The 12,075-nt window shown below is 46.6% G+C and overlaps 1 protein-coding gene across 1 annotated transcript in view; it reads left to right on the top strand.

Annotated features, from left to right (window-relative positions):
* PNPLA7 (patatin like phospholipase domain containing 7) overlaps window positions 1–12,075 on the top strand; it is a 132,867-nt gene that overhangs the window by 102,482 nt on the left and 18,310 nt on the right. The window contains exons 26-28 of the mRNA XM_029960607.1: window positions 4,065–4,181; window positions 8,739–8,808; window positions 10,813–10,988. Coding sequence (XP_029816467.1) covers window positions 4,065–4,181; window positions 8,739–8,808; window positions 10,813–10,988 — 363 coding nt within the window. The remainder of the gene's footprint in view (window positions 1–4,064; window positions 4,182–8,738; window positions 8,809–10,812; window positions 10,989–12,075) is intronic.

Raw genomic sequence — 12,075 nt, 5'->3', positions numbered from 1 at the left:
CACAGCCCCTGTGGGACCTGGTGCAGCGTGGGGATGGATTGGGAAGGTGGAGGAGCAGCATGGGGATGGATTGGGAAGGTGGAGGAGCAGGGTGGGGATGGATTGGGAAGGTGGAGGAGCAGCGTGGGGATGGATTGGGAAGGTGGAGGAGCAGCGTGGGGCTCAGGAGCAGGGCTGGTGGGGAGGGTGGGATGCCCACAAATGGTCTCTTTGCTGAGGAGGATCATTAGGAGGTGCAGTGTTTCGTACATCACTTCTCATCCCACACTCTGATTTGGTTCCTGTGCCAGAATTTATGTACAACAACAGCTCTGAGCCCTGCAAACAAACCCAGGATCTGAGCTGAGCAGGGAAACGTTGCCAGGCTGGGTGGGCACAAGGAACGGGCAGGATGGTGTGGGAAAGGCACCTCCTGAGCCCAGATCAGCTGGGAACTGGTGCCAGTCCCTGGGTGAAGGAGTGCTGGGGGCTGTTCAGCACTGGGTCAGGCACAGCAGGAGGGAACAGGGGCTAGAGCAGCTTTAACACACCCAGTGAATCCAGAATAACTCAGAGGTTCGTTACAGGTCGTGTGTTAATTAACAGGCACATATTGTCTCTTCCCTGGGGTTGATGAGCTGCAGAGACCCTGCCTTGGGTGTCCCTGAGCTGCAGAGACCCTGCCCTGGGTGCAGCTGCTGGGGCTCGGGGACAGTGTCCCCCTGCCAGGGGCACAGCAGAGCTCTGGGACTTCGGAATTGCATCTCTAAAACCTCCTCGAGCAGTTGGGAAGTTTGATTCCCCAGGCTGCTCTCCAGCCAGCAATTAGAGCAGGGCAGATTGCTTTTCCCTTGGCTCAGCCAGCTGGAGTGTTCCCTCTGCACAGGGAATTCTGCATTTCAGAGGATTAACCACAGAAGACAAAAAGTGCTGGGTGTGTTTTGTTAAATCTTAATTTTATTTTATTTTTTTTAATATTAAGTGCTATAAGAAAAATCTTCTTTTATGTAGTGGTCTGGTTCATATTTGCCATTTAAGTTGTGTTATTTGGGGTGTTGAAGTTAACCCTAATTCAGAGTTGGAATTTGGGAAATTCAGGTAAAAGGCTGCCTGCAAAATCCCAACGTGCCTGTTGCTTTGAAGTGCCCAGCTGAGGCCCCAAACCATCCTAGTCTGACCCTGCAGTGATCACATCACTAATGATCATGCAGATGGGATGCTAATGAATATTAACCCTATTTAACAGAATGGCTAAATCTGATTTAAACATACCCCTACCTCCTCATCCGTTTCTCACCTTTACCTGCCTCAGAGGTGCCTATGGTGTCTTGGATTCATTCTAATTTTATTAAACTCTTAGATTTCTTAATAGTTTGCCTTTAAATCTGAACTCCCATGATCTGTAATTCCTACCTTCAGGATAAATCTATCCCTGTAGTGCTGTTTACCTGAAACCGTTGCCCTGAGTTATGTTTTTATTTTGTCTTTAACGTTTTCCTGTGTGAATTCCTTTGCTTTTATCATTAAAACTTTATACAGGAACGCTGAGGAGGCACTAAAGGAAAATCTGGATGCTCTCTGGAGTAATTTAAAAAAAATATTGGAAATTTTTTAAAGTGGTTTTAATTTTTTAAACTGTTTTAAATTTTTGGTCTTGCGACAGGTTTTCCCATACCTTTGCTTTTTTTTATAGACTCAGGAACACTAAAAAAATACCAGGATTGTCTTGGGTTTTGACACCAGTTTACCACAGTTTACTATCAAACCCCAAAATAGCCAGAGATGAAAATTCCTCTTGTCCCCCATCCCGTGTGTTTGCTCTTGTCCTTCTGCTGTGTGAGCAGAACCTTGTCCCTTCCTTGCTGAAGCTGCTTTGAACCCCAGGGTCACTTTAATAAAAGGTTTTAGGATTGAAGGTCTGTTTTAAAAGAAAGCTCACCTTGCAGCAGAGCTGTAGAAAAAAAAATTATGGGAATTTAATGAAAAATTAGGAAAAAACTCTTCCCTGGGAGGGTGGGGAGGCCTGGCACAGGTTGCCCAGAGAAGCTGTGGCTGCCCCATCCCTGGGAGTGTCCAAGGCCAGGTTGGATGGGGCTTGGAGCAACCTGGGCTGGTGGAAGGTGTCCCTGCCCATGGCCCTTGAGCTCTTGGTAGGAAGTGGAGCAAGAACCAGGAGGCTCCATCTGCCTTTCCAGAGGGTGACCTTAAACTTGATTTATCTGGGAATAGGAGGTGGGAGCAGCTATGCTTGGAAGGCTGAGGGAGGCTGTTGGCATCAGCATCAGCTGGAAGGGCATCTTCCAGCTATGAGAATATTGAGGAATAACTGTTCATTAGAAGTATTTTGTTCATGGACAAGCTCACTGTGGGCATTAGTTGCAGGGGAAATGTAGAGGCTCAGCATCAGAAATATCATTTGCTGAAAGGAAAGTGGTTGGTGCTGAGTGGGAGAGGTTTTTCTTCAGTATTAAATAAAGGGCTTTTTGTAAATGCCTCTTCCCCTGATCTAATCATTGTGACTACTGTCAGAGACCTAAGCCCTATTTTAAGTACAGAAGTAATTCCATTTCACTCTGAAGCTGTGGGTAGCATGTCTGTACTCACCCCTTCAAACCCCAAATGAAGATGTGAATGAAGCTGACTGTTCATAATTGGGTTTGTGCTCAGGCTTTTACATTCTCCCACATTTCCTGTTCATATACTTGTTTTTAAGGATCTTTTTTTTTATACCTGGGCATGTATTCTCTGGGCAGATCCCCTATATATATATTTAAAAGCAGCTAATCCTGCTGCTCTTTAAATCACTGTTAGAGTGAAGCCAAGGCCAGATGTTGCTCACAGCTGCTTTAACAGCAGGTTTGAGGCTGTTCCATGTTCTGTGCCTGGCTATGATTCCCTGCTCTCTGGGAAGTTGTTTGTTAAGTTATAGAGAACATGTAGAGAGAGAAGATACTTCATCCAATAGAAATATTTCGCCCAGTGAAACCCAATTTAATTGGGAAGGGATTAATTGGGTTTTTTTGTCATCTATTACATTTTAACTGTGATGCAATATATATAAAGCAGCAAATTTTGTTAGGATTTATTAGGATTTGACACCAGTACCCCGGTTATAGACAAATACAATGGTCATAATGCCATAAAGGTCAGGGATTTTCATCCTTTTATCTAATAGGTTAGTGCACAGGTGTATTAATGCTGTTGAAATGGAGAAAAAAGAACCCCATGAAAGCTTAATTCCAATAGATGTGTGTTTAAAGAGACACAATGCCTGGTGTGTGCTGTAAAAGGGCTTTATAATGCCTTAAGAATCCTGATGGGGTTTGGTTTCTCTGGCTCGTGCAGAGATATTGTAGCAGTATCCAAATGCTGAGTCCCTAACATACATAACCAAATATCTCAGTTTGGAATGGCAGATTATCCACCCTGAGCCATGGAAAGTGTTCAGAGCTCTGTGACACGTGGCTGAGTGAACATTGTTCAGTCCCAAGGAAGCCCAGACACGATTTTCTAGGTGCTTAAACACTGAGGCAGAGAAAAGCTTCCAGACTGGGAGAAAAATGAGGTGTGACCCCAAATGAGAGGAGATGGACTAAGGGATGGATTCCTCTGCTGTGGATTTATGGTTTCCTTCCCACACTGCTGAACCAGCAGCAAGGATGGTGAAGAGGGAGATAACTCATAATATCTTTCTGTTGTTTAACAAATGATGAAGGATAAAGCTGCACCATCCATGTGCATGTGCAGAGGCTGAGCTGCTGCTTTGTGGATGGGCTGATTTTGGGGCACCAGGGAAGCAACACAATGCACATTTTTCCAGCTTTGTTGCAGACTGGCTGCTGAGGTTGCTGCTGCTTTTGGTTTTCTGTTTCTGTACCACACAAGATGCTCCTGGTTGTGGTTTTTGCAGGTGTATTTCTGCCCCCTCTGCACCTTCTGCACTCACACCTGTGATGCTTCTGGCATGTCAGCTCTAAACTCTGGAATATGATGTCTCTGGAATTGCAGCCATTAATGCTCACATTCATATGGATTCTGCCCTATATTTACCTCTGAAATACCTTTTTTTGTTGTTTATTTTTTAGGTTATGAACTCAGTGTTTAAGACTATTTTAGACCTGACCTATCCAATAACCTCTATGTTTTCTGGAGCAGCTTTTAACAACAGCATCAACAACATCTTCAAAGATAAGCAGATAGAGGTAGGTGCTTATTCACCTCATGTTTAGGAAATGATGTCACTGTGTTCTGTTGGAGCAGAAATAGCTTTTTTTCCATGCTAATAAGGAATCTGGGGCTGTGGGATGGCTAAAAATATGGTGGAAGTGTGAATGTGATGTTACATGACTATAGGAAGGAGCCTATTCTTTCTTTTTGGTGGATTTAGGAAGCACAAGTTGTAGATTATTTGTAGCCACTTCTGTTTGACAAAGGGATCCCATTGTCTGAGAGCACAAGTGACACTCGTGACACCTGTAGGAGAATTGCTGGACTGTTTCATCATTATTTTTCTGCAAATCAGGTCTTCAGAGACCTTCAGGGCACACCATAGAAGGGCTTGAATTGGGTAGCATTGGGTTTGGCTTTTTTAAAAATTTCATTTTTGAAGCTGGAATGAGTTTTTCTGAGCAGCCTGCTGAGAACTGCAGCAATGGCAGAGTGTGTTGTGTCCTGGTTTGCCCTTGGTGACCTTTCTGCAGTTGCTGGGTGTTGACAGGTCCACCTGAGCCAACAGCCACCTTGGGAGCCCCACCTGTCCTTTGTCCCTCAGCAGCAGCAGATTGTGAAGCACATTATCCATGTTTGTCTTCCTGGATCACCCAGCTTAGGGAGTGTTTGCATAGCCTGGCAGTCTTACCTCATTTTCAATTTTAACCGAATTATTCCTGTGTTTGGAATCCTTGTGATGAAAGGTTATGTAGCAAATCAACACTGTACAGACTTTAAATATATTTATTAAAAATAATCCAAAACATTCCCTACTGAAGTGAAAGTATGAAAGTAAGTGATTAATCATCACATGGCTGAAAATAGCAGTTTGTTGTGCAGAGGGGATGGTGCTGGAAACAAACAGGTTTGGGAGTGATAAATCCTTCAGAGACTGGGATTATTTTTGTGATGTTGTTTGGGCAGACCCAAAATCATGTGGGTCCCTTCCTGCAGTGCTCCAGCTCCTATCTTTGGTTCAGCAGTGCCTGGTGGAAAACATGTGATTGCCCAGGGACTGTCCAGCTCCTCTGCACTTGTTTGGATGTGGATTCCTGGCCTCAGGCAGAGCCCTCAGAGCTCCCCTTCCCCTCTGGGTTCCCCTGGAGTGAGTTTGGGTGGGGCAGGGCAGGGTGGGACTGGGGGATAACTGAGCAGAGCATTGAGGAGAGAGGGACAACGTGGAAGAAAATCTCCTCTGAGCTCAGGTGTCCCTGCTCTATGGAATCATGGAATTGTTTAGGTTGGAAAAGCCCTCTGAGATGGAGTCCAGCCATTCCCCCTGCACTGCCAAGGCCACCACTCAACCACATCCCCAAGTGCCACATCTGCACATGTTAAAACACTGCCAGGGATGATGATTCCACCACAGCCTGTTCCAATGCCTGACCACCCTTTCCATGAAGAAGTTTTTCCTACTACCCAACCTAAACCTTCCTTGGCACAGCTCAAGGCCATTTCTATCTGTCACTGCTTGGATTCCAGCAGTCAGTTCATTGTACTTCCCTTTTAAGATGCAGCAGGTTCCTTCCTTAGGAACTGTAGCACCTGTAGTTGCATGTTCTGTTCTACCCTTGCAGTCACAGGAAGGTTTTGTCCAAGAGAACACCAGTTCTGGGACATCCAACAGCATCACCTCTGTGAGTCTGTGCTGGGCATCACCAGCAAAACCCCTCATGCCCAGAGGTTTCCTCCTGTGGGAACTTCCCTCAGATAAATGAGGACAAATGTTGTGTAGCTCAGCCAGGAAAAGGCAGTTATTCCTTCATTGCAATTCCCACTCTCAGCACAGGATAACCAGTCCTGGCACTGGGCAGAAGAACTGGGAGCTGCCCAAGGGTAAAGGGTGACTGAGGAAGTCACAGGAGCTGCACTAGGAAACATGAAGCCTTGAACAAATGTTTTGTCAAAGCACTATTTAAAGCATCCAAACTGCAGACATCCATCTTTTCTCAGGAGTTGCAGTGGGTTTGGGTGGGTAGCAGTGATTTCCAGCTGGAAATAGGTATTAATAATGTAAGAGTTAATTACAGCCTGACAAGCAGAGGGTGTGTTTGGAGGCTTATCCACAACTGCTCCTTCCCTGGAGGATCCACAGGGGTTGTAGCAGCACCTGGGAACTTCCTCCCCGAGGGGCTGGGTGGGTCCTGACCCTCCCTCTGTAAAAGCTTCAAATTAAGAAGCACTGAGCTGGATCCTGCTTTTTGCTGCCCATGGCTGTGAGGTGACACACACGTGTCTCCTCCCTCTCCTGCACCAGAGCCAGGAGCAGAAGTGCTTACGCTGAGCTGTTATTTCTGACACCGAAAGGGAGGTTTCCATTTTCTCCCGAATTTGCCAACCCTTCCTTGCAATGTGGGTGTCTCTGAATTCCCAGCAGTGCTGCCTGTGGGGGAGCCCTGGTGACACCACCCCCATCACTGCTGCAGCAGCTGCCAGCCAGGGGTGCTCCCCGAGCAGGGATCAGGCTCTGCACGTCCTTCCGAGGGCACATGGAAAACCAGGACAGGGCACTGGGACACAGAAACCAAGGATAAGGGGCTTGAAGGAAATTTCTCAAGAAATACAGTTATTTTCCTCTGAAACCATCCATCCTTTTTGGGAGAACACCAGGCTCTGGAATTTTTACTTTCCATGCCAGAATTTTTATCCTTGTGCCAAAGTGCTGTTGTAAGCTGGAGGTTAATGTGTGAGGAACCAGACAAGGTTTTATTAAGTCCTGTTTCAGACCAGTGGAAGGATCCCTGAGCAATGCAATCTTTATTCCTGCTGGTAGGGCTTGGGTTCATTTCCTCTGGGCAGGTGTTTGAAAGGACGTGTCAGAGAGGCTTCTTTCCCCATTCCCCTCTTTTTACTTAAAACATGGTTGATACACTGGGATCTGTAATTTCCAGAATATCTTCAGCATGGAGAGGCACCCTAATACTCCCATAGTCACACTTTATTCATCCTCCTTCCTCTGGCATTTACACCAGCTGGGTTGTGATACTGGTGCAGCATCTGTGAGTCCTCCCCAGCCCCACCATCTTTGCAGAGCTGCTGAAGAGATTAAACTCTCTAGAAATAAACCTGTTTCATGGCAGTGCAGAATTTCAGATTGAACAGCACAGAAACTCACAGCAGGAGTTACAGCCTGACCAGTGAGGGAGGGCTTCCAGCTCCTACTGGCACTGGAGTCCAAACCCAGTTAACTGGAGTTTAAGCCCCGTCAAGGCTGTGCTACAGGAGGCCCAGACACTGCCCCAGGAACAAAGGCCAGCTGGGAAGGCAGATTTTCCTCTTCAGTGTTGTTTCAGCTTTGCTGATTGACAGAGCAGCATCAGCTGTTCTCTGGGATAAGCTCAGTTTACTCAGACAAGTCCTGCTCCTTCCCCTTCCCAGCTACCGTTTCACCAGACACCATGGAGACTTTCCAACACTGCCCTCCCTCCAGCAAACCCCTCTGCAGGGGGCAGGTCACCATTCCATTTGCTTTTTCCAGGATGTGAGTGCAGTGCAGACATGGCTGAAAGGAGACCTTCCCCTGCCAGGAGCAGGGCTGGCTGCTTTGATCTGGTCTTGCTGAATAAACTTACACAAAGCACTTACTTGGCTTGGCCATTCTTTTTGTATCTCACCCTCCTTCTTCTGTTCCACACTCCTCTGCTGTGTTACCCTACAGGGTCTCATTCAACTTCTAGGATCTTCTTGGAGATGTGCCTTGCAGGATCCTTTGTTCCTGCAGCTCATGCTCCAAAGGTTGGTGTTGCCAGCTTTGGATCTGCATTTCCCACTCAAATGCCCCCTGGCCCCCTCAAATCACCAGGAGGTACAAATTGTTCAGCCACGAGGCCATAAATCATGTTCTTCCCTCTTTGCCTTGGGCTGTGGAGTCTCAGGGACCAAGGCAGGGAAGATGCTGCCCAGGTTGGGGTTGGGGAAGTCAATATTTGCACACTGATCCATGGAGAACATGATCATGGGAGACTTGCTGGGAATGGGGGACAAACATCCCCTGAGTGGAACCAGTTGGTTGCAATGCAGGGGCCACACTGGTGAGGTCAGAGATCTCTCTTGCTTAGTGCCATGTCCCCAGGGGAGGCCAAAAGCAGCAGGTGTTGTGACCTAGATAAGAACCAAACATCTAAAAGGTGAGTCTTCCCTTCACCTTGTCCTCCAGCACCAAACAGCCTCAGGATCCCTTTGGATGGGAGTGGGGCCATCAAACCCCCACCCTTCCTGAGAGGAAAATAAAGACATCACACAGAAGGTGACCTCTGGTTTGAGTGAGGAGGCCTCTCTGTGCTGGACAGTCTGCTGGAACAAGGGCTTCTTCTACTAAAAAAAAAGGGAAATAAGGATTTTTATCTGCCTTGGTTCTGAATGAAATGTCTGCATAAGAAACAAATGCATGAACTCAGACACAGGGCTGAGGGGTGTTCCTCCATCCATGCAGGTGTTTGCAGCTCTGTCTGGTAATATCCAGAGGTTGTTGCTTTGGTTTGTGTCAGGCAGGGGGGGTAGGTGAGTGCAAGGTTTTAGCTTTACTAAAATTGGGACCTCCTGTGTTGCAGGATCTGTGGATTCCTTACTTCACCATCACCACTGACATCACTGCCTCAGCCATGAGGGTCCACAGGGATGGTGAGTATGCAGTTGACCCTCTCCAGGTCTTAAATTGTGATGTGAGGCTTCAGGGTCACTCCTTATGCCTGGAATTTTCCTCACCTTTAAATCTGTCTTTCCTTTTGTTTTTCCCTTCTCTGTTATTTGCTGAGCTCCAAACTGGGGTTGTACACAGGTAACAAGGAAGAGAGCTGTGGGGAAGGCATTAAACAAGATGCTGAATTCACTGTTTGGGGAGAAAATGGGCCCATTGGCACCATTCTGTTTCCTTAGATCATCCCTTGAAGTGCAGGTGTTTTAGCCACAAATCAGACTTAATGCAATCAAAACCTTTTAAGATTCAAATTCCACATTACAAAAAAAAAAAAAAGGCTGTTTTCCCCAAGAACAGATTTCTGTGCCTGAAGCAGAGGCTGGCTTAGGTTCTCATCTGTGGCCAGTCCTTATTTCTCTGGAGGAAAACTGATGTACTTCAGTGAGTGAGCAGGGAGAAATATCCGAGCTGCTGACCTGGTGACATCCCTGTGGGACACTGGCTTTGGCTTTTGTCTATTTGGGGTGACAGGGCAGTGACTCAGACTCACTGAAGGCAGCACAGGCCTCCAGGTGCCCCAGATATTCCCTTGGGGAGCTGAAGCCTTTGCTGCCACGTCTCTGATGTTCTGTCCTTGGAGCTGGCTGGGGTAGGACTGTCCACTCCTGCTGTTCAGGAGCAGGAAGCCCCTGAAGGACATGGGGCTTTGATCAGGGGCAACCAGGGCAGCTAAAACAAGCAGAAAAAGGATTAACTCCCTTTAGGGGCTTTGTATTCCCATTCCACAGCAGGTTAAGCAAATTGAGGTCAAGAAAGTCTCTCCATCCAGCTGCTTGTCCCTGTGGAAGTTTAATATAAGGAGAGAAATCAGCTGGAGAATCTTTATGGTCATCTTCAGGATTCACTGAAGGGAGAGGAATTAAGTTGCCAGCTGCTGTCACTTCCCATCTTGGTTTGGTCTGTGAGGTGTAACACAAAAAGTCAGCATTTTTCTTAGGTGGAACTTCCAACTCAACTCAAACTATTCGTACTAAACCCCAAATCTGGCAGTGTTAACCTGTGCTAACAGTAGGAGTGCTGGGGTTATAATTAGAAACAGAACTGTGATCTGTTTGAAAAAGAAAAAATCAGTTCCCAGTTTGCTGGGAAGAGTTGCTGTTTGAAGCACCAGGCAGTTAATTACTGAGCACTGAGCCAACACTGCAAGGCTCACTTACTCTTGATATTTTAAAGATTCACTTCTCAGACAAGGCCCCTTGGAAATGCAGTGTCTTCCCAATTCAGCTGATGCAAATGTTAAGAGAAGAATCAATGTTTAAGAGCCTTAAAGTAGAATGTTTTAGAGGAAACAGATCCAATCCATTTCTGCTTGATTAAACTTTTTTTCTACCAGCTTAAAGGATGATAACTTAGTTCCTTACAGCACTGACAGAAGTGGTCCAAGAGGAGATGTGATCCCCACCAAGCACTTGAAGTGGTTTCACAAGAAAAAACATTTGCTTGTTACAGAGGAGGGAAGAGAGAATTTTTGGGCTTTTACAGCATGTATTTTTCATGTTCAGGTCCTGCTAAAAGTCTGTGGATCTCTGTAGAACTTAATGGCTTTAGCTGCACTTGTTCTGTGTGTCCCCTTGTCCCCAGGAGGAGCCTTTCCCTGCCCTTATCAGCCTCAGCCCCACAAAGCCCTGAAGATGATTCCTGCAGTCAGGCATATGCTGAGATCTTGAAGGCAGTAAATATGAGGCATGGGCTTGAAACTCTGGGTTCTGGGGCTTTTACCTGATAGTGTGTTTGCATAATCTTGGTTTCTTCCTAGCCAGGATTTTGGTATAGAAAATAATAAACTGCTTTAATAAGTTCCTCGCAGTGTTCTGAGGAAAGCCTCTGCCTCCTGATTATTTTAATGAGTGCACAAGCCTCTCCCCACTGTGGCAGTGACTCGTGCTGGGTCATTAATGCTGGTTCCATCCCTCCCTCCCATCCTGCAGGCTCCCTGTGGAGGTATGTCCGTGCCAGCATGTCCCTCTCGGGGTACATGCCCCCCCTGTGTGACCCCAAGGATGGGCATCTCCTCATGGATGGAGGCTACATCAACAACCTTCCAGGTAGGAGCACAGCTCAGCTGGGAACAAGTTCCCAGGACAGCCCATCAAACAGCTTGCAAACCTTGGACCCTTTTTTCCTCCATATTTTCCCCCCAAAAGGAAATGTGGTGGTTTGAGACCCCCAAATATGGAGAAATCTCACAGACCTTTAACGTCATGCTCCATAACCTGCAGTCCTTGTTCTCAGTTTCCTGGGTGTTTCCTTTATTGTGGCTTTATTAACACTTATTTTTTGTTATGAAGTGTTTCCTAGCAGCCATATTCTGAACAGACAATTCCCAGCTCATTTTGAATTATTTTTGTGCTTGCTGAAAGAAGAGAATCAAACCACAAACACGCAGTCTATCTTGGAGTTTCTCTTCAAAAAATATCAGTTAATTAAGAAATAACCCTGAGAAGGCAGCAGCATTGTTGTTCAGGTGTCACCCAGAGCACGTGGCAGTGGGGGAATCACGGGGTGATCACAGGAGGGATGTGCAGTGTGGGGCGTTCTGAGGCCTGAACCCAAAAAGGATCCCAGGGTGTGAATCCCCTGGTGTGTGTTTGGGATGTGTTTTGTGTCAGGTTGTCATCACAGTCAGGCAGCACTGAGGGGTGGGTGGCTCAGAAAGGTGGCCAAGGCAGCAGAGCTACGTGGTGTCACTGCAGTTTGTGACTGTGCCTGTGCACAGATAAAGGGGGAGGAATCTCAGTCAGAGACTCCCAGACAAACCCAGGCTATATTTTTCCATCAGGGCTATATTTGCCTGAAAAAACAGAAGTGGAAGTGACACAAAGTAGATCCCTCAAATCAGCATCTGCCATTCTGTTTGTGTCTGTAAGCAGAGGTGTGAACTGCAAACCAAAGCAGCTTTTCCACCTCCACAGCTGGAGAGGGCAAAGAGCAAACACCCAGGTGACACTGGGGGAAAGCACACAACAGACTGAACGAGCCCAGGAATATAAATCCAAGTTGCAGAACAGATCAGGTTGAAAGAAGTGTCTAAATAAAGCATCTAAATTGGCTCTTCAAAGCTGTAGTTTTCCTACGCAGAACTATTCTGGAAACTGCAACTATCTTGGACTCTGGGGGTGTGGAAGAAATATAAATTCATTCTGTGAGGTTCATGTCCTTCTCTTCCCTCCCTCAGCACTTCCCTAAATCCT

Source organism: Manacus vitellinus, unplaced genomic scaffold, assembly GCF_001715985.3.
Source record: "Manacus vitellinus isolate BGI_N305 unplaced genomic scaffold, ASM171598v3 scaffold_27_pilon, whole genome shotgun sequence".
Classification (NCBI taxonomy): Eukaryota; Metazoa; Chordata; class Aves; order Passeriformes; family Pipridae; genus Manacus; species Manacus vitellinus.
Note: the sequence above shows the minus strand (reverse complement) of the source record. Positions and strands in the feature narration are given on the sequence as shown.